This window comes from Erpetoichthys calabaricus, chromosome 9 (assembly GCF_900747795.2).
Source record: "Erpetoichthys calabaricus chromosome 9, fErpCal1.3, whole genome shotgun sequence".
NCBI lineage: Eukaryota > Metazoa > Chordata > Cladistia > Polypteriformes > Polypteridae > Erpetoichthys > Erpetoichthys calabaricus.
The window spans coordinates 173827728-173846845 of record NC_041402.2 but is presented as its reverse complement, the minus strand read 5'-3'; the positions used below and the strand labels follow the sequence as shown (position 1 = coordinate 173846845).

The window sequence follows — 19118 nt, the reverse complement described above, 5'->3', positions numbered from 1 at the left end:
TATATATATATATATATATATATATATATATATATATATATATATATATATATATATAGTGGTCACATTTGCATTAAGGGCGGCACACATAATCAAAATGTTTATATATGCAATTTAATAAATTTAGATTTTTAAACATGAAAAATACAAGTTTTGTGACAACTCACTCAACATTAAGAGTATAAATGATACATGCTGGGTACTGTCTGTAAATTTTTGTTTTTATTTATAAGAAATGTTACTGAAAGTAAAAAGTAAACAAAAATATGGATGTGAAATATTGAAATTAGAAGAGGCTAATTTTCTCTTTATATGACAAACTATGTTAGCATGTGGAAACTACAAGAAGTATTCATGAGGTCATTCTTTAATGTCAGTGTAAAGCAGGTGGAGGTGACAAATATTTTATCTGCCAAAAATGATGGAAAGAAACAAGAATGTGATTACTTCTTTGTTTACTCCTAATATATCTGCTTTGATAGCCAAAAATATATCATTGGGTTGAAAAACATTCACATGAAAACAGTTGTTCTGACACAAATTACTTTGTACTGTATTATGAAAGAGTTCACAAAAATGCTGCAGTGAACCTTGGAAAACAAATGTACATTTTGAGAAAAACAGAGGCTGTGATGGTGGAATGTAGTATGTTCACTTCTTCCCCAATTACTTATCAGATTTTTGAGGCTTCCCTCTCATATTGATTGCATTGGCCTGTTAACCCCTTAAATTAATGGTGGTAGATTGAATAGTGTTTAAAAACGTTTTGTGAAATATGACATCAATTAAGCTTTAAGAAAGTTAATACATATATCTGTCAAAGGGTCTTATGAAATATTTGCATGGACTGCATTGAACAAGCTTTTTTAAGAATAATTTTAATTCGTGATGTCATGAGGTTTCAGATGCTGTGTTCCGCATTTAACCAGAGGAGTGTTGACTTACCACTATAAAGAAATAAAGTTTTTTTTTTCTAAATAAGATACAAAGGTTTCTTTCCAAATAATCTACACAGATAAAATAATTTTCATAGTGGTGCAATATGCAAAGCTGACCATAAACTATTTATATTGTAAGGTTGGAGCTACCTTATATTTAATTTTACCTCCATAGCTATCTACAAGGAAGAGATGTTTGTGAAACAAGGCACTTTCCATTTCTGCATTACCCAGCTAAAATGTATGTGTTACTTTTAATGATGGATTAAACACATCATGAACAGAATTAGGTGTATGGACATTTCTTTAACACCAAAACCATTGTGGTCTCCAAGATTTTTGAATGTATGGTTGCTCAGCTGTAATTAACATGTTGTCTGGATATGATTGACATTTTTTCTAAAATAAATTATAGCTACTTTTCCTATGATTCTCTAAGCCAGGGACTGTGAAACTCAGATCCAGGAGAACCGCAGTGTCTGCAGGTTTTCACTTCAGCCACTTTCTTAATTAGTAACCAATTACTTCTGCTTAAGAAAAATACATGCCTTAATTTTAACTGAATTGTTTTTTAAGATTCAGAACTCTTGTTTTTTTCTTTAAACAGCAGTCAAACAATAATGCCATGCAAAGCAAGCCAACAAATAGCCAGCTAGCTCTTTTCCTGGAGTGTTCCAACCAATTTCCTAATTAAATGTGAATTCTTGCTTAAACACATCCTTAGGGTGTGCATGGTGTTTTCATGTTCTCCCTGTCTAGTGTGAACTGATTGGAATCATTGAGTGTAAATAACTATGGATGCATTATGCTTCTTTCAACACCGAATACTGGAAATGTATAAATAATACTTCTCAATTACAAGAAATTTTTAGTAATTCAAGGGCTGTGAAGTAAATAACATCAATTCCCTTTATTAATCCCCACCTGCGGCCCCAGTGATTTCAATCTATGAGTGCAAGCTGTTACACCACCAGATCACACTACATAAAATACTAACCAAACACTTCATTTACATATTTCTTTTACTTAATTACATGTAGAACACCCTTTTGCGACTGAGCCCTGCAACATTTGCTTTTGTCTTACACCCAGTGCTGCTGGGATAACCAATTTGCTATCTGTGCCCATTAACTGGAACAACTGCTATAAATTTACTCATCAGCAAATGCAGGATTAAATGTATACATATGACTTTTGCTCTGTTTTGACAATTCATTGCACACTATGAACATGTTTAACCTCTCCTTTAATTGCTGTTTCTAGACAAGTGGAGCACATACAGTATATGCACAATGATACCACATGTAGCAGCAATGCCTTTGAAAAATAATTCAATACTTTTGTGAAATAATGCAATATTGACTTCAAAATAACATAACGTGGTGGAAATAAGATTCGGTAACATTGGACACATTGGTGCAACTGGGATCAAATTAGCTGTCCATCTGTTGGCTTGTTTTGCATCTTATATTGCTTGGATTAAGATTTCTTAATCTTCAAAAGCAAGTCAGTTAGAATTAAAGCAAAATACATTTGTTTCTTTAGCAGCAGTAATTAACTACCAATAAAGAAAGTTGGCTGAAATGAAAAACTGAAGCCATGACAGGCTCCTAGAATCCAAGTTTGACAACCCTGATAAAATGTCTGTAGGGTTATAAATACAGTCACTGTATTTATAGATTCCACTGATGCTTCTGAACACTTACAGTAGATGCTGTTTGTCTTTTAAAATGTGAAAATCGTAATGAAATTGTATCTTGAACAACTGCTCACAAAATATCGAGGATGCCTGATATGAAAAATCAACATCAGGAATACATAGAACACATTTTAGGTCTGGGAGTTTTTCTCTCTTTGAGTTTTGGACAGGTTTGTTTTTCACATGACAGGAAGCAGTGTTTGATTTACTTCAGTAAGAAATGTACATAATCTGTGTTGCTATTATTAATTATCAGTGAAATGTATGCATTTTTGTTTTATCTTAATCTACTTATTTGTTAAGATTTCCTCATTACCAGTTTCTAATATATCACTAGTGGTCAATTGTGACTGATATAAAAGATAGGGGGCCTTCACTACAATTTACTTTCTCAAGTAAAGCTGTGTGTTAAAAAGTAAATGAGTTGTTTTTTTCTCTCTTGCATTGTATGAAGCTATTTTCTTATTTTTAATTTTTAATATCTAATATAAGTTTGAGGCTGGGTTCAGACTAGGATGTTTGAGGTGCTCAATTATTTTTTTCCACTTACCCTTTATAAGTTGGACTAATTTTACTTTTCCTGAACATCAGAAAAAAGATGGTATATTGTATTCATATTTTAATCAAATTCCCAGATTTTGTTTATACTGTAAGAGGTCATATTCAAGCCTCAAAAGCATGGGACTCATATTAAAATAATTACTTACTACATAACCAATCATGGTTATTACACAAATCATTTTGGTTAGTCATCTGTTTTGCATCTGTTGAATACATCATCAAGATGGACAACAGACCCCAAATACTGATCAGACAAAAGCTAGCTCACTATCAAGTACTATAGAATTAATTTCTTTCATTTAACCTTTCCAATTCTGAAAAAAAAATTCTTAAAGGAATGGCAAATATATACTTATCTTTACTGCCAAAATTTCAAAGGTGATCCTGAAAATACAACACACACCTTTTGTTATTGCAATATAAAATTATTTAAATTGTTCTACAGTATGTGTAACAATGCACAGTACCCTGGCTGTTACAAATACAGTATCAACATAAACAGCTATTCAAGCAAGCAGGGTAGATATATCAAGCTAGATATACGGAGCTGATGTCACTTATTAGGCCCAAGTAATTTTACTACTTCTTGCTTTGACACCTCTTATGTGAGCATTTGTGAAATAAACACTGACTAGATGTCTTGGTTATGAGCATGATTAACTATTATTAAAATTTACCTTAAATTTATATTTGTATTCAGTGGTTACTTCTTATTTAGAATAAAAATATTTCTTTCTTTTCATGGAAATTTTTCAGTGTAATAAAGTATATAAACTTGTTAATGCTGCCCTCTGTTGACATTGTGTCTTCTTTGCAAATAAAAACTAGACTTGTTACCACAGGGTTAAAGCTTCAGTACATGCATGTCTCATTTTAAGTATTGCTTGTTATATTATGAGGAGAGTGGGCTAACAAAGTTTGTCCTCTCCAAATTCTGAGGGGAAAATGATGTCACATCCAGGTGTGACTCTAACTCTAACCCTATTTGCTCAAAGCATTGTTATAATAAATAATATAAGTTATATAAAAGCAGGTTAAGTATTCTAATGTTTCTCCCAGTAGATGCCATTTTTGCTGCCTGAGCTAAACTATTTCAGTCAGATGTCCTGCTAATTTACCATGTTGTGTAAATTCATTTTGTGCCATCTGCCATCAGTATGGGTGGCTGGAATTTCTAGATAAAAATGCAACTGCTTCAGAGGGGCAAGACCTACAAACACATATTAAAGTAAAATAACTCAATCCAGTACACCCTTCTACACCAACAGATACATACAGTTTTAATAATGTTTATTCTTTGAAAGGGAAAATGATTACTTTGCAGATGTTTTTTTTGATTTGCACTAATCAGCCTCCTATTTTTGTGAGCAGAGTTTCAAGAGAAGGTGAGAATGTAATAGTTTTATTATCTACTGCTACAAAGGTTAGGAAAACAGGACCTAACTGGAAGACTGAATGCACTATAGTGTATTTCATATGACGGACTTGTTAGTTATTTCAGAGGTATTGTTAAACAAAGCCTTATGTGCACATAGGGTTAATTTTGAAAAACTGTCTTTAGAGCTTTTCTTCTCCATGGCAAAAATAAAGCTGCCATCCAAAAATGTAGCAGAAGACTGAAAGAAAATCACTCAGTTTGGACTGTGTGCCTTTCCAAGACTCACTTTTCATTGCATATCCGAAAATGCTATTTATTTTGCACCTACCCTGAAGCTGAAAATTGTGGAGGTGAGGATTCTGAAGGAAGGATCTCCTCATCTGTTCTTCTCTGGGGTGGAATCTGCCCAAAAATGCTGCTGCTCTCCATGGGGGGAGACGGAGACTGGGAGGGATAACTTGTGGCTGTTGTTGCAAAAGCAAGCTGTGGCCGATAGCTAGGGCTGGCCCTCCTGCTGCCCGTCCCTTGGGCTGGAGAAGAGGAGGGTGATGACCTCCTGGAAAAACTGACAGATGCTGGGGGTTGCAGAGTGATTTCCGACATCTCTGGAGGGATGGAGGGCTGAATGAAACCAGGTCGCGGCCGGGGACGAGCAGCAAGCTCAGGAGAACCCTCATGAGAACTGAGAGGACTCTGAGTGAGGGGGGAAAGATGTGATGGCTGTAGGACAACCTGGTGTAAGCTTGGCTCAGCCCGGCGCATCAGCCTTGGGCTTTGCCGAGGCTTAGGCTCATACCACAGGGTGTCTAGGCCACCAAATGTGCTTGTGCTGCTTGGGCCTCCCATGTGGACTGCTGGATCAAGGTAAGGCAAAACTGGTACACCCATACCATGGTTGGTATGTCTTAGCTGCCCTTGACTCTTTGCCTCTTGCATAGGTAGATGCTTGACTATGAAGCTGGAGGGCTTAACCTTGCTTGGAGACTTGCCTGGTTGGCTCTTTGGAGCCTCCAACTGCAGCACACCAGGGTAAGGAACAATAGGGACTTGGAGAGAAGAAGGAGGGAAATTTCCTCTGGGAAAACCATGAACATGAGGAGGAGGAGGTGGAGGGTCTGGCAGATCCCGACGAAGGTGGTGGTGGTGTAGAGGAAGATGGGGATCAAACATCAAGGAATGTCCTTCAAGGCTTGCAATAGGAAAATCTGGACGTCTCCATAGTTCTGGGGAATGCCCGGAAGTAGGTGTGTGTGTCAGAGGCAGGGTGCTGCTGGAGGCAGTGTAGTGTGGCATCTCACCTTCCCCATTTTCCTCTGGGATAGTTGGATGCCCAAAAGGACCCTCTGGTAGAAGAGGCGGAGAAGACATCACTGAGCTCAGTGGGCTGATATCAGGCATGTAGAAGGGTGGCGGGGGATCAGGATCCCCAGGACTGCCTATGTAGGTGTAGAATTGGCCATGCTGGAAGCCCCGGTGATGGGTTGGGGCCCTGATTTGTCCGGTAGCCTGTAGCCTGCTGCTCTCCATTAAGCTTATTCCTTCCAATGGCCTCTGTATCCTTGGGCTGTAGGCTGGAGGTTGAAGATAAGACTCTTGACTAGAAGAAAGAGGAGAGAGCTGAGATTTAAGAGCAGCCACAGCTGGAGGCAAAGGTCCCATATCATCATTCTCCTCATCTGACTGTCGAAATTCAGGGTACATATCTGACTCTTCCACAAAAGGGAACCCTTCGATTCTGCGGGGCTTAACAGCAGACTCTATATCAGAAGGTTCCATTACAAACCGGCCATCGGGCCCCCTGCTTATTAGTTCAATAGGTGTTGTTGCTTCCGCTTCAGCTTCATGCTTTGAGACACTGTACTTCTTGCTGGTTATTGCTCTTTTGGTCTTCTTATAAAGTGAAAGCTCTCTTTCTTTGCTGGGGCTTAACATTTTTTTCACCTGTGGACTCTGTCCATCCTCAGAGGATTCTGATGGTGCTCTTAGAGTCCGAATGCTCTCTGGACTTACTTTACCAGAGGAAGATCTGTACAATAAAATAAAATGAGCAAGAAAACATGGCTTCTTAGTCATCAACAAAGGTTGGATAATTGTTATTTCACTCAGCATAACATCAGCTTCCCATGTTTGATTCATTAAAGATATACAGTTGAACAATTTTAACCTGGCAATCTTGGAGCCCTGCCATTATACAAATTCAGGATTCTGAATTAAACACAGCATCAAATAAATAATAATTAAATTTACAACATGATGAGACTACTTTTTTAAATAAAATATGTAAGCTAATAAGAGTAAATGTCGATCCAACTGTCACTGTTGCATTAATAAAAGAATTGCACATCTTCAAATCAAGTAGAGGACAAGGCAGATACAAAAATAAGGAACATCATTGTTGGCCTTACTGAATGGCAATTTTTAAAAATCTGTCCCAAACTGCTGACAATGGTAAACTTCTGAGTTCAGGTCAAAATGTTCAACTGTATATGTATCTGCTGGAGAGTGAAAGGAATGTAATGTTATCCACAGAATCTGCTTGCAAAATCTAAGCAATGTAGAAGCATATAGCAGTGAGGAAGCCATGATAAACATTCTGCGTCATGCATGCACTTTCATGTTTGCTTCTTTTTAATGTTGAATATGAGTTTTTCAACAGCCAGCAATGAAGGCATGTTAATAACCCTAATTCAGAAAAGGATTGTGAAGATTTGTTGAATGAAAATCAGTTTTGCTTAATGATTAGCTGACCTTTGGTACATCTCTTTCTGTGTAAACTACTTTTTCCATAAACTGCTTCTTCCTTGTGCTGCATTTTATTTGGCATTATATTTACTAAATGATTAATTATCCTCTCGTATCAATGCCTCTTGTGTTAAAGTTGACAGCTCAGATGTGATTAAAGTGTCTGTTAGTCAATCAAAATGTGATCACAGAGTGGATACATAAGGGGAAAGAACAAAAATCAGCAACTATTGGGAGCATTCAGAACCTTTAATTATTTTCAAAAACAAATTCTATAGTGACTACACTGTTCATATCAAGTTTGAGAAGGGTTCATGTTTAATGAGTGGGTTAGGAATTCTCTTTTGGTAGTACTGTAAAACCTCCCATCCAAATTTCGAGTAGAAAATGTTGGAATAATATGTAGAATTTAGATGTGCTAGAAAGAGATGTGTGCTTTATTTACAGAATGTGAAAAATGATCTATCATCTGACAAAATGTTCCCCAAAAAAGAACCCCATTAAACTGACCTTTCCCTTGAATAAAATTTAATTAAAAAACTAAATTGAAAAATGATAATACTTTTGGGTAACCAATTGTGCACCTTTGTTTTATCTTTAAGTCAATCATTGAGACACCACAACTGAGGAGATGGTGACATGTTGTAGTAAACAAATTCAATATAATTTGTGGCCTGTTATTTGTCTCTTTTGAAATGTTAAGTTTATTTAATTTTTAAGAAATGAATTTCAGTTTGTTTCCATCTTTAATGCTGTTTCTAAAACTTTCAATAAATTTACTCTTGGAGGATCCCTGTGGTGACTTGCTTTGTTCTATTTATTTCTCAGACACCAAAAGTATGTATTTAGTTTGCAAGAAATTTTGACTAAAGTGTAACAATGTTGTAGCCCTTAACATAAATGAGTCTAGTTCTATTCTTTAATAGTGTTGCCTTCACTTTCATTTCAGTTGTTTACTATTGTTTTCTGTATTGATTCAAAATATCCCGTTAACTGGTAATAAATGAAGAATATATTCAAGTGCAAATCTTCATTAATCATAAAGAGGAATATCTAACTTGTTATTTATACCATAACATGAAATTGAACTTAAAGAAGATAGCAACATCTTTGATTCACCTCAGTACTTTCCAATTCATAAAGCATACACATTTTAACAAAATTTCAACACAAACATAATTGATTGTGCCAGAACTCAGTTAACTGATATTTATACAGTAACAGTTTCAATATAGAATTGAATATATGTAGGATCATCCATTGCTATGCTATGCAACATGTAAGATCTAAAACAGATGTAATTCAATCCCCAGGAAACCATAGCAGCTCCTTTCTTTTTATCTGAAATTAAACAGCATTTGACCCATTTTGATCGCTGCTGACTACTGGCCTGAAATGCTTGAAAGCATTTTAAAAGTGAAATACTAAAAGTCCTTTATAAATTAATTCAGTCCCATAAATTTACTTGATCTTTAAAAGGTCAGTTTATTGTGACATTTGCACAGGTTCAAAGACTTGTACATTTTCCCTATTAATTTAAATAATAATGATAATAATAACAATAATAATAATAATAATGCATTTTATTTATAGGGGCACTTTACATTAGCAGTAAATCTCAAAGTGCAACATAAAAAGTTTAAAAAAGGCAAAACAAGATAAAAACAGAGATAAAACAACAATAATTATAGCATTCTTGTTAATAATAACAAATAATTAGTTAATTATTATTTTAATCATAATAATTATATTATTATAATTATTATAGTTTATAATATTATTGTTAATAATAACTTTTCTTGAAAAAAACTTCAACAATATGTTTCCTGATTAAAATGGTACAAAAACTTTAATTGTGCCTACATACTACAGAAATGCAGATGTACATAATGATATTAAATGTATACAGTACATTGTCTAGTGTAGTCAGCCATAAGCTAATCCCTGACATTCTGCTGATTTACTGACCAGAATGGACATTAATGCAGGGATACCATTTTACGTGACACATTGACCAAATCCAACTCTCATCTTAGGTCACATCTGGCACACAGAGTTAATTTTTCATGCTATGCAAAATGCTATTAGGTACCCAGATTACATATATGCCATTGATCTCATTATGAAACCAGCTGAGCACATCTGGGGTTACTGAAAATCTTGCCTCTCAGTGCTGATTTTCATTTACTTTCTAACCATTGTTAAAATTATCCTTCAGCACCAGGAAGCCAACAGCAAAAACTGATTTTTTACAAGATATCTTCCTGGTTCATTGAAAGTTATCATTGCTTTCCTAGTACACAGCTAATTAAACTTTGTAGAAGTGGAAAGAGTACATCATATTATTTGAATGAAGCCATACCACACTTCTGTGTCTGTTTTTCTTGAAAAAGGTAAACTCCTAAACTCAGCATACATTACACATGAAAAGCAACCCTCAACAAAACAAATTATACACATAAATGGAAAAACAGTTAATATTTTTTCAATCTGTAATATGTCTGTAATTGTTCTGGTCCACTGTATAAATTCATCCTGCATATTACACTGTCCTTGGCACTAATATCTATTAATACACCTATTCATACTTGTGTCCTCTTTTATATATTCTATTGTATTGACCCCCTTCTTTTTGACACCCATTGCACACCCAGCCTACCTGAAAAGAGGTCTCTCTTTGAACTGCCTTTCCCAAGGTTTCTTCCATTTTTTCCCTACAAGGGTTTTTTTGGGAGTTTTTCCTTGTCTTCTTAGTTAGTCAAGGCGGGGAGGTGGGGGGGTTTGAGGGGGTAGCTGTTAAGAGACAGGGCCTGTTAAAGCCCAGTGCGACACTTCTTGTGTGATTTTGGGCTATACAAAAATAAATTGTATTGTATATTTAAATATGCAACTACTTTAATCCTCATCAGTCTGCTATTAGAAATTTTTGTAAATAATGCATGCATCTCTAAACCACAACTGTGGACATTAATTTAATAGGAAATGTTGAAGTAAAAAATATTTTCTTCTGATGTGTTCTTAAAAGATTACAATGCAACCTATAATAAGATACTTGTATAGAATCCAGTTTTTAAAATTTCTTTTGATATGTAAATTAACTTTTAATGTTAGTCAAATTAACCAAAATATACAATTTCCCTCTCTATTCTGAATTGTTGTAGCCATAAATGAATGATTCTTGAATAAGTTACAAACATGTCTGCCTTCATTCATTCTTTCTTTAATTGTTTTGCTTGGGATACTGAATTGCATCTCTTATCATTGCTCTTACACTATAAGTGTATCTCCCCTACACAAGGTATGATCTCCTCTGCTGATGCTTTTAAATCAGTTGCACATTTTATTTCCTCTCAATAATGACTGCTTTTAGTTTGTAATCTGTAAATACTACTATTACTACTAATATTAAATGGTGTAGGTCTGTAAGTTGCAACTGCTGAACGATACTCTGTGAGGTAATTGGGATAAATTATTTGGTAACACTTTAATTTCGGCACACAGAAATGCATCTATTATTCATTTACTCCCATGTAACAAGATCTTAACTGAGGCTTCTTTTGTTCTTCACAACACTTACAAATCATCAATGGATGGGTTATTCATCTGTGTGCAGTGTGGCATATTGAATCATAGTAAAATTACTTGTTAATATGAAGGATTCACCGGTTTTATACTAAATATGTAATATCAAAAGAAATGTGTCTCAGTTAAGCCACCTCGGACCACTCCAAACTGAAGTTTTATTATTAGGACACATTACAGAGAAGAATAAACACTTCACCGATGCTTTGTACACAAAGTATTGTAAAGACTCAAAGAAGCCTTGGTTAAGGTCTTGTTACATAGTAGTAAATGAGCAATAGATGCATTTTTGCAGTACCTAAACTAAAGTGTTACCAACTCATAATATTGTTAGTAGGCAGGTTTAACGATTATTACTATCCAAAGTGAAAACTACAAACTCTAGTAAGACAATACACAAAAAGCCTTCTAAATACAAAGGAATTTAAGGATGTATGTTGAAATGTAAGTCAGATTGGAAACCCTGTTTGCACATGGAAATAACAGACTCAAGGCAAAAAAAAAAAAAAAAAAACAATTCCATGAAGCCTAAGCATAATTTACGCTGAGGTGAAGTTCACAAATTTCAGCTAACTTTTTACAAAGACAATGTCTTTGAAGAATAAAAAAAATCTTAGCTCATAAGAGAAAACCAAGAGAACAATTCCCAGTTTCAAATGTAAAGGTAAACCAAACAGAATTTAACATTTTGCATTAAAATATTTCCTTTAGTTGGTAATTTCCTAAATGTTAAATAAAATTAAGTATGGAATCTACAGTATGCTATTAAGTGTTCTTGAATTACACTGTTTGATAGTTTATTATTTAGGAAAAGCTGTATGAAGGAAAGCACAGTACTGATACTGTCTCACAGTTCCATGAACCAGAGTCTGTTATCCAACAATGGCCTGTGTGGAGTTTGCACATCCTCATGCTGTTCATGGGTTCTCTGAAAATAGTCAGCAATCTATATGCAGGAAATGTGTATGTTAAATTAATTTGTGTCTTTAAACTGATCTGGTATTAGTATGGGTTTGTGGTATGAGTAAAGATATACATGTTCTATAGTTGGTAGGTGTTCCATTGATATAGTTGGTTCTTGGCTTGTGCAAATTATAAGACAGACTCTTTCATCCATCAGCTCTTTGAAAGAGTGGTTCCAAGAAATGGAAGGCCAAATATACAGTATGCCTTTACCATTATCATGGAGAATCAGTTCTATATATTCACATTTATATTATTTCTGAAAGGTGTTAAATGATTTACAAATATAGTAGTTAACATCTTTAACCTATACAAAAATAAAATAGAAGAAAACAAAAAAGCTATGTTGAATATGACATTCTCAAAGCCACTTAATCCAATTTAGCATCACAGAGTGGGGGAAGCTTATTAGAGTAGCCATAGGCATAAGGAAGGAAGCAACCCTGGACAGAGTGCCAGTCCATCACATGACCCACTCATGTGGACACCCATGCTTACACTAATAAAGGATCAATCTGGACTTATCAATTAATCTAACTTGCACATCTTTGGGGATAAGTGAGGAAAACTCGTTTAAACAAAAAGAGAATTTGCAAACTTCAAACAGACATCTGGGTGTAGGATTCTAACCAAGGATTTGTGAGGCAGCATGTTATCAACTGTGCTACTTTGACACCTTAATTTAAACATACCACTTTCATAACTGATAAAAAAATAACATTTGCTAACAATTTGCTACTAAAGTTTAACTTAAATCATTATATTTCATAAGTTTATGATAATACTAAAAAAATTATGGAGACAAAACATACTGGTCTTGAAGATGTAAACTTCATATTAAACACCAGACAACTACTCGCTCATTAACAAACACACTTCATCCACTTCAGGATTGTGGGATAAGGTAGGAATTAACCCTGAACAGAGTACCAGTTGATTGCAGGTCACACTCACACACACCTACACTCACTCAAACAGTGAACAATTTAGAGTTGCCAATAAACCTAAAGCAAATCTTTGTGATGTGGGAAGAAAACTCAAAAAGACAAAGAGAAAATGTGCAAATTATACATAAATGCAGATTTTTGGAAGGTATCTTTTTACAATGTCTCTTTTTATGTCTTTGTTTATCCAACAGAAAATGAATAGCAATCATACCTTTATGTTTCGCTTGAAAGTCAATTCTGTGGAACTAAAACCTAAAAGTAGGTTTCTGTTTTCAGGTTTAATAAATGTATCTTGTATTACGTTTAGTCCTGTTATATTTTAATTTAATCAAAACAAGTCCTTACTTTTCTAAAAGGAAGTGGTTATATCTAAAAATTCCAGTATGGTTTAGTGGAATTTCTGTATGCAACAGAGAAAAAAATATGCAAAGAAGAATTAGCTTAGCAGTGGCAAAGCACAAGATTTGTTAATTCAGTCAAGACAGTAAGTATAATCAAATGCTTAATGTGCACCAAGTTAAACTATTAAATATCTAATAACTTCGACAAGCTCCGAGAGGCTTTTATTATGTAAAATTGTAAACCTTAGTCAGTCTATACTTATTGATATAGGTTAGTATACACAATACTTTTGTGAAGTCTAACCAGACGAAATTGTCCATTACAATTAACCTACAAATCAAAAAGAAAACTCCTGCAGACTGACTGCTCAGGCAGGTCACATACAAAGATCTCTGAACCTTCTTTACCTTCAGCTAACTAGCATGTTCCTTTAACAGTGGTACCATATAAGCTAGTAACATTGCTATTAATTTGGGAGTAGTCTGTGAAAATATTTGTTTATCAAGAAAAAAGAATAGTTTCTCAAAGTCTGCAACAGGTAATCTGAATACAGATTTTTCTGGAATAATAAAAAACATTTTGAAAACATAATAGCTGTGGCTATCACCAAGCTAACCTTAACCCTGTTGTTGGGTCTAATAGCAGGTTTACAATGATTTGGAGGTTCTTATCAACAAATGGATGATTTGTTTAGTGCCATTAGTAGATCTATTGGTTCAAAGTTGTATCAAAATATTCTGGATGAGGATTTGACACTTTAACCATGAAATAAACTTTTAACTGAAAGCAGGTTGACAATGATCCAAATAATATGAAAAAGAGGATCATAATGAATAAATCCTGTGTTTTGGAATAACAAAATCACAATCTTGATCTCAACTCAAATTAAATGTTCTTGCAAAAAAAGAATCAGGGTGCTAATGCAACAAAATCACCAGAATTGAAACAGTCTTATAATGAAGACTGGGTAAAAATCCTTTAAACAAATTTAAGGTTGCCTTGTAAAGAGACAAAAATCAGTTGTTACTGTCACAGCAGTTGATGTATCTGCCATAAATGATGAAATAATATATCTGAATGTGTATTCACCATAAATAATTTTCATTGAAAAATGGTGGTCAGATAAAGATTTAAAGATTGTTTGTTAAGGACATGATACTTTCATTCTGTGAATTCCAGGAAAATACAAAAAGTGAAGGTATTTTTGGTGTGAAAAAGTGTGAAACTACATCAAGATGTTTAGGCTATTGCTTTGAGATTAGATAAGTGAGAAGTCAATCCCAAGTAAAGTGGTAAAGGATTGGTGTCCAGAAGACGCAGTTAAAATCAAAACATAGCATAAGGTTTGATCCTCCACATTTTGTTGTTAGATGAGGGCACAGGGAAATCCCAGAGGGGAATATGCAAGGATCTCTGGATACTTCAGATTGTTTTCTTCTCTATTCTCTGGAAGGATCTGAAACAGAAGCCTCACCTCTATTGGTCATGTGTTGCTGGGGTCCACAATAAAAAGAGTTGCTAAAAGGAGAACCAACAGGTCACTTCTGAAACAAGAGAAGGAACTCTGCCTATCATCTGATGTACTTAAGGGGCCCTAACTTTGAAAATTAAGATGCCAACTGAAATGCCCTTCAGTGATAAGAATGTGGGAATCCTAAAAGAACATTTACACTTAGAGAGCCTAGAAAGGCTAAAGGGAACATGTAACTGCTATTTTCAGAGAGGTTAGGACTCTGACAACACAAGGAAGGCCTATTTCTGGGATTTCACCTTAACAAGCTGCATTCATTTAAATAAAATATATAATCCCACAAATTAGGGATGGAAAAACTTTAGGGTTAGTTTATGTTTGGGTTGGGATAGTGTAGCCACAACAGCTCTGAGGACAACCATGATAAGGAATAAAAACTCCACTCCTGGTCAGCTTACAACAGGAGATTCACCAGCTGCATTGTCTACTGGGCACATACATCATTGAACAACCCCAACAGATCAACACAGTCAATGGGACTGCACCACCCCAGCATCGATAGAGGGGAAGAACATCAGAACCAGTGTGGAGTGGTTAACAACAATGATGGGCAGTCTAAGCCAGGACTATACCCTGAGGTAAGTAAAGAGACAGAGCACTGATTATTGGAATTTGAGGATAATTCATCTCTCATGAATATAAGAGTTAGGGTGGAGGACAAATTGCCCTTTGCAAAGGTGGACACTGACAGTAGCATTACTACTGTTACAAGTCTTACTACCACAGGACACAACTAACACAAATATTACTTGTGAACTGCAGTGTGAGTATGGTGACATAAAGGGATACCCAACAACGGAAGTTTCACTTACCACCCAGGAGAACACACCATCCCACTCCAAGTGCAGATCATCATGTCACCTCCTCATGCTGTAATCTTGGGTACGGGAGATCACCTAGGGAAATGGCGTACTGCTATGCATACATTTGAGCAAAAATGACTCCCTGAAGCATATAGAAAATTGTCTCTGTCACAGGAAACATATAGGTGGGGATGCCTTGAAAAGCCTACCTCCATTTTTCTATCTAAAACAATATGCTGTATTGGGTTACTGAGAAACACAGCCAGAAGCTGATAGAACACCTAGTATCCTGCTCATACCAGAAGGAATCGATGCGCCTTGCTCATGATCTTACATTCAGTGGCCATCTTGGTAAAAACAAAAACAAATATGGTTACTAAGATAGTACTCTTTTGTCAGATTAGCAGCCAAAGCAGTGTGATAGCCTGAATGTCAACTCATGAGGAATGTGAAATTCAGTCAACCTCCGCTTATTTCCTTGCCTATTATTGATATTTCATTTGAATAGGTTGCAAAATATATTGTACGGCCTTTGAAGACATCCGCCTAGGGATATCAATCCATATTAGTAGTTGCAGATTATGCCAGATGATATCTAATGGGCCGTTCCTTCAACAACAGTGACCTTTTGTGCACCTACTCCTTCTAATGTTTGCTATTTGGGTGGTACAGTGTGTCAAGCTATGAGTAGGTTCTTGCTGTTTGACTTGTTGCATGGGTAACTACCAAAAGGGCTATAAATATTGACAAGAGAGTTGGGAACCTTGAACCTCTCACAATCCGACTCTCACATGAATGTCATTGACGAAATGGTTAAACGGATAAAAATCTATTGATAATGAACATCCTGAAAGTTGCACATTTTAAGTAGGAACAGTTTTGTAATAGCACTGCAACACTGAAAGAGCTTTAAATTGAGAAAATGCATTATTCTACCACACCTTCCAATCAAGGTTAGTGGTTCACTGGCAAGGGCTCTATGAAATCAAAGACAGAAAATGGAATATACTGTAGAATATGAAAATAAATAATTTTTGTCAAAATGCTATGATCCTATTCATCTGGGGTAATTCTTAGTTATTACAGGGGACACAATATCAAATATCTAATGGTACCACCTACAAGGTTTATTAAATAAATATTCCAATTTCATGAACAATAAACTAGACCTAACTCACCTTCATTTTAACAGATATTTAAATAGATCCAGGAGCAGTGGTCAGAGAGAACCCCAAACAAATAACACAGTATAAGTGTTCTACCAAGAGATGCAAAACGGCAGCACACAAGGGGAAAATTAAAGCGGGTGAGAAGATGAACCATAATTTAATAAAAAGCATAGACAAAACTAGAAAATCAAACCTATAATCCCAAAATAATATAAACCCAGAATGTGATCAGAAATTAAAGTCAGAACACAGTTGTAAGCTTGTTGCCTTTAATTTGAAACTGGAAACACTTTAAATTAACCTAAAAAGTAGGCACACTTGACAGTGAATGAAATTCATTGGTGAGTTTATAAAACGTCCTGTAATGACATCAGTTGATGTCACTTCCAGGGTCCACTACCTAAATGGTGACACTTACAACAAAAACAAAATAAACAGAATGTTGCAATAAAAAAAATAAATAAATAAAAATTATCAAGCCTTATTCTGAATCCATAGCAATAGCTAAATGTCTGAAACTCAGAAATGTGGAAAACAATAAAACACTTTTAGTAAAAATCTTTGAAATCAGCAACGTTTTATAAAGTTAGGAATTCACAAAAGTTATGTGCGTGAAATGTGACAAAACAAAAATGAGTAATGAGTAAAATCTTATCAGGGTTTTGTTTTTTTTAATTTAAAGGAAAAGTTGAATTTATAGTCAGAGGGAAGGGTGAAAGTCAAAAAAAGAGTGTCACAATTACTGAGCATCAAAAATAAAAGGGGTTGAGCAAAGTCAAAATGCAACACAAAAAAAAAAACCAGTTTAAGCATTTATTTGAATTTACCAGCAGATTGTTTAGAACATTATAACATTCTAGACGAGAACAGGCCATTCAGCGTTACAAAGCTTGCCAGTCCTATCCACTTACTTCTTCCAAAAAACATCAAGTTTAGGAAAAGCAAAGGTTTTGAAAGAGTTTTTATCCAATGATTAGGATGTCTAATGCTGCTAGCCAGTGGAGAAAAGATGTCAGTGCAGGGCACCAACATTAATTTAATAGCAACATGTCTAGCAACCATCAACAAGATGGTTCCACCCATATGAAAAACAGACAAAATAACACTGTGGCATAAGAATACAATAAATAAAATAACTGCCCCAAACATACCATCAATGAAGTACATAAAATAAATCAAATCAAGTACATATACAGTAAGTACAAATCCATTATGCTCATACCCAAATCTAATGGCACCTTATATTTCTAAAATGAATTTCAAAAACTCAACAAGGTTTCTTAAATTTGATGCCTACCCTATGCCATGAGTAGATAAGCTTATTGAAAAAATAGGGGAAGCCTGTTATAAAAAAAGTTATTGGCAAGTATTGTTAACCTTAAAAAATAAGGTTTTATTGTTAAAGAAAAACAGTATTTAGCAAATCTAGTGGCCATTGACAATATCAGGTCCTGTCATTTGGACATCTTGGAGGACCTACAACATTCCACAAATGGACAAATTGCTAAATTATCAGAGGCAATAAAATGTGACATACTGTATTTAAACAGCATTATCGCATTCTCACTCATGCAGCCTGAGCATCTGTATAAATATTGTCATCCTCCCAGAAGGATGCTGGACTCTAAATTAACACTGGCATTTTTTGGTTATATGATACCCAAGGTGCAGGCAATTAAGTCTTCATCAAGATCCAAGTCCAAAGAGGAGGCACCTAACTCTATTGATTGAACTCATCAGCAGAAACATCTTTCAAAGACCTGCAGACAGTGTTATATTTGACATTGACATCTTTGGGAAACCAGATTTCTTATGATCTTATTTCCTCCAGATGGATGCATCTAAGATGGGGCTGAGAGTGGTAGTGTCTCAAACTGTTGATGGTACAGATATCCCTGTGATGCATCCTAATTTGAAGCATACATCTCTATAGGCAAGGTGTGTTGATGTAAAAAGGCAGGTCTTGACAGTGAAGGGGTAGTGACTAAGACTAAGTACAGTACTACCTGTTGGGAAGGGATTACACTTTAGTGACAGTGGTTCTTGGACCTGTTGTTGTATTTCTTTACTTTCAAGCAGCAAACTAGTTGTCTCCATGGAATCATGGATGTTTTTTCCAAGATGGACAACCTTGCAACACAGTCACTTCCAATTACTGAGTCAAACCTTCATGGGAAGGTTATGTCATAGTTTTCTTCTCCTCCTCCTCCTCCTTCTAATGTCCAAGATAGAAGCACCCTGGGAGAATAGGCTAGGAACTCCAGATAACTGAGAGCATTTTCTTCTATCTGTTCTCAAAAGAGAAGATGAACCTAATGAAGGACAGGATATACCCAATAACAGAAATACCTGGAGCAGTGACAGCCTACATCAACCACAGAAACCATGTTTCCTTGGGTCATGTGTCGTTGAAGACCACAGTAAAAGGAGGAAGCAGGACAAGAACCAACAATTCACTTTTGG

General features: G+C 35.3%; 1 protein-coding gene across 6 annotated transcripts in view; it reads right to left on the bottom strand.

Annotated features, from left to right (window-relative positions):
* The window catches only part of igsf9ba (immunoglobulin superfamily, member 9Ba), a 288098-nt gene that overhangs the window by 42555 nt on the left and 226425 nt on the right, over positions 1-19118 (bottom strand). For 5 of the 6 annotated variants that reach the window (XM_051931889.1, XM_051931890.1, XM_051931892.1 and 2 more), the window contains one exon: positions 4905-6602. The exons of the other annotated variant lie outside the window; for it this stretch is intronic. In XM_051931889.1, the coding sequence (XP_051787849.1) occupies positions 4905-6602 (1698 nt within the window). The remainder of the gene's footprint in view (positions 1-4904; positions 6603-19118) is intronic. 6 annotated transcript variants of the gene reach the window in all.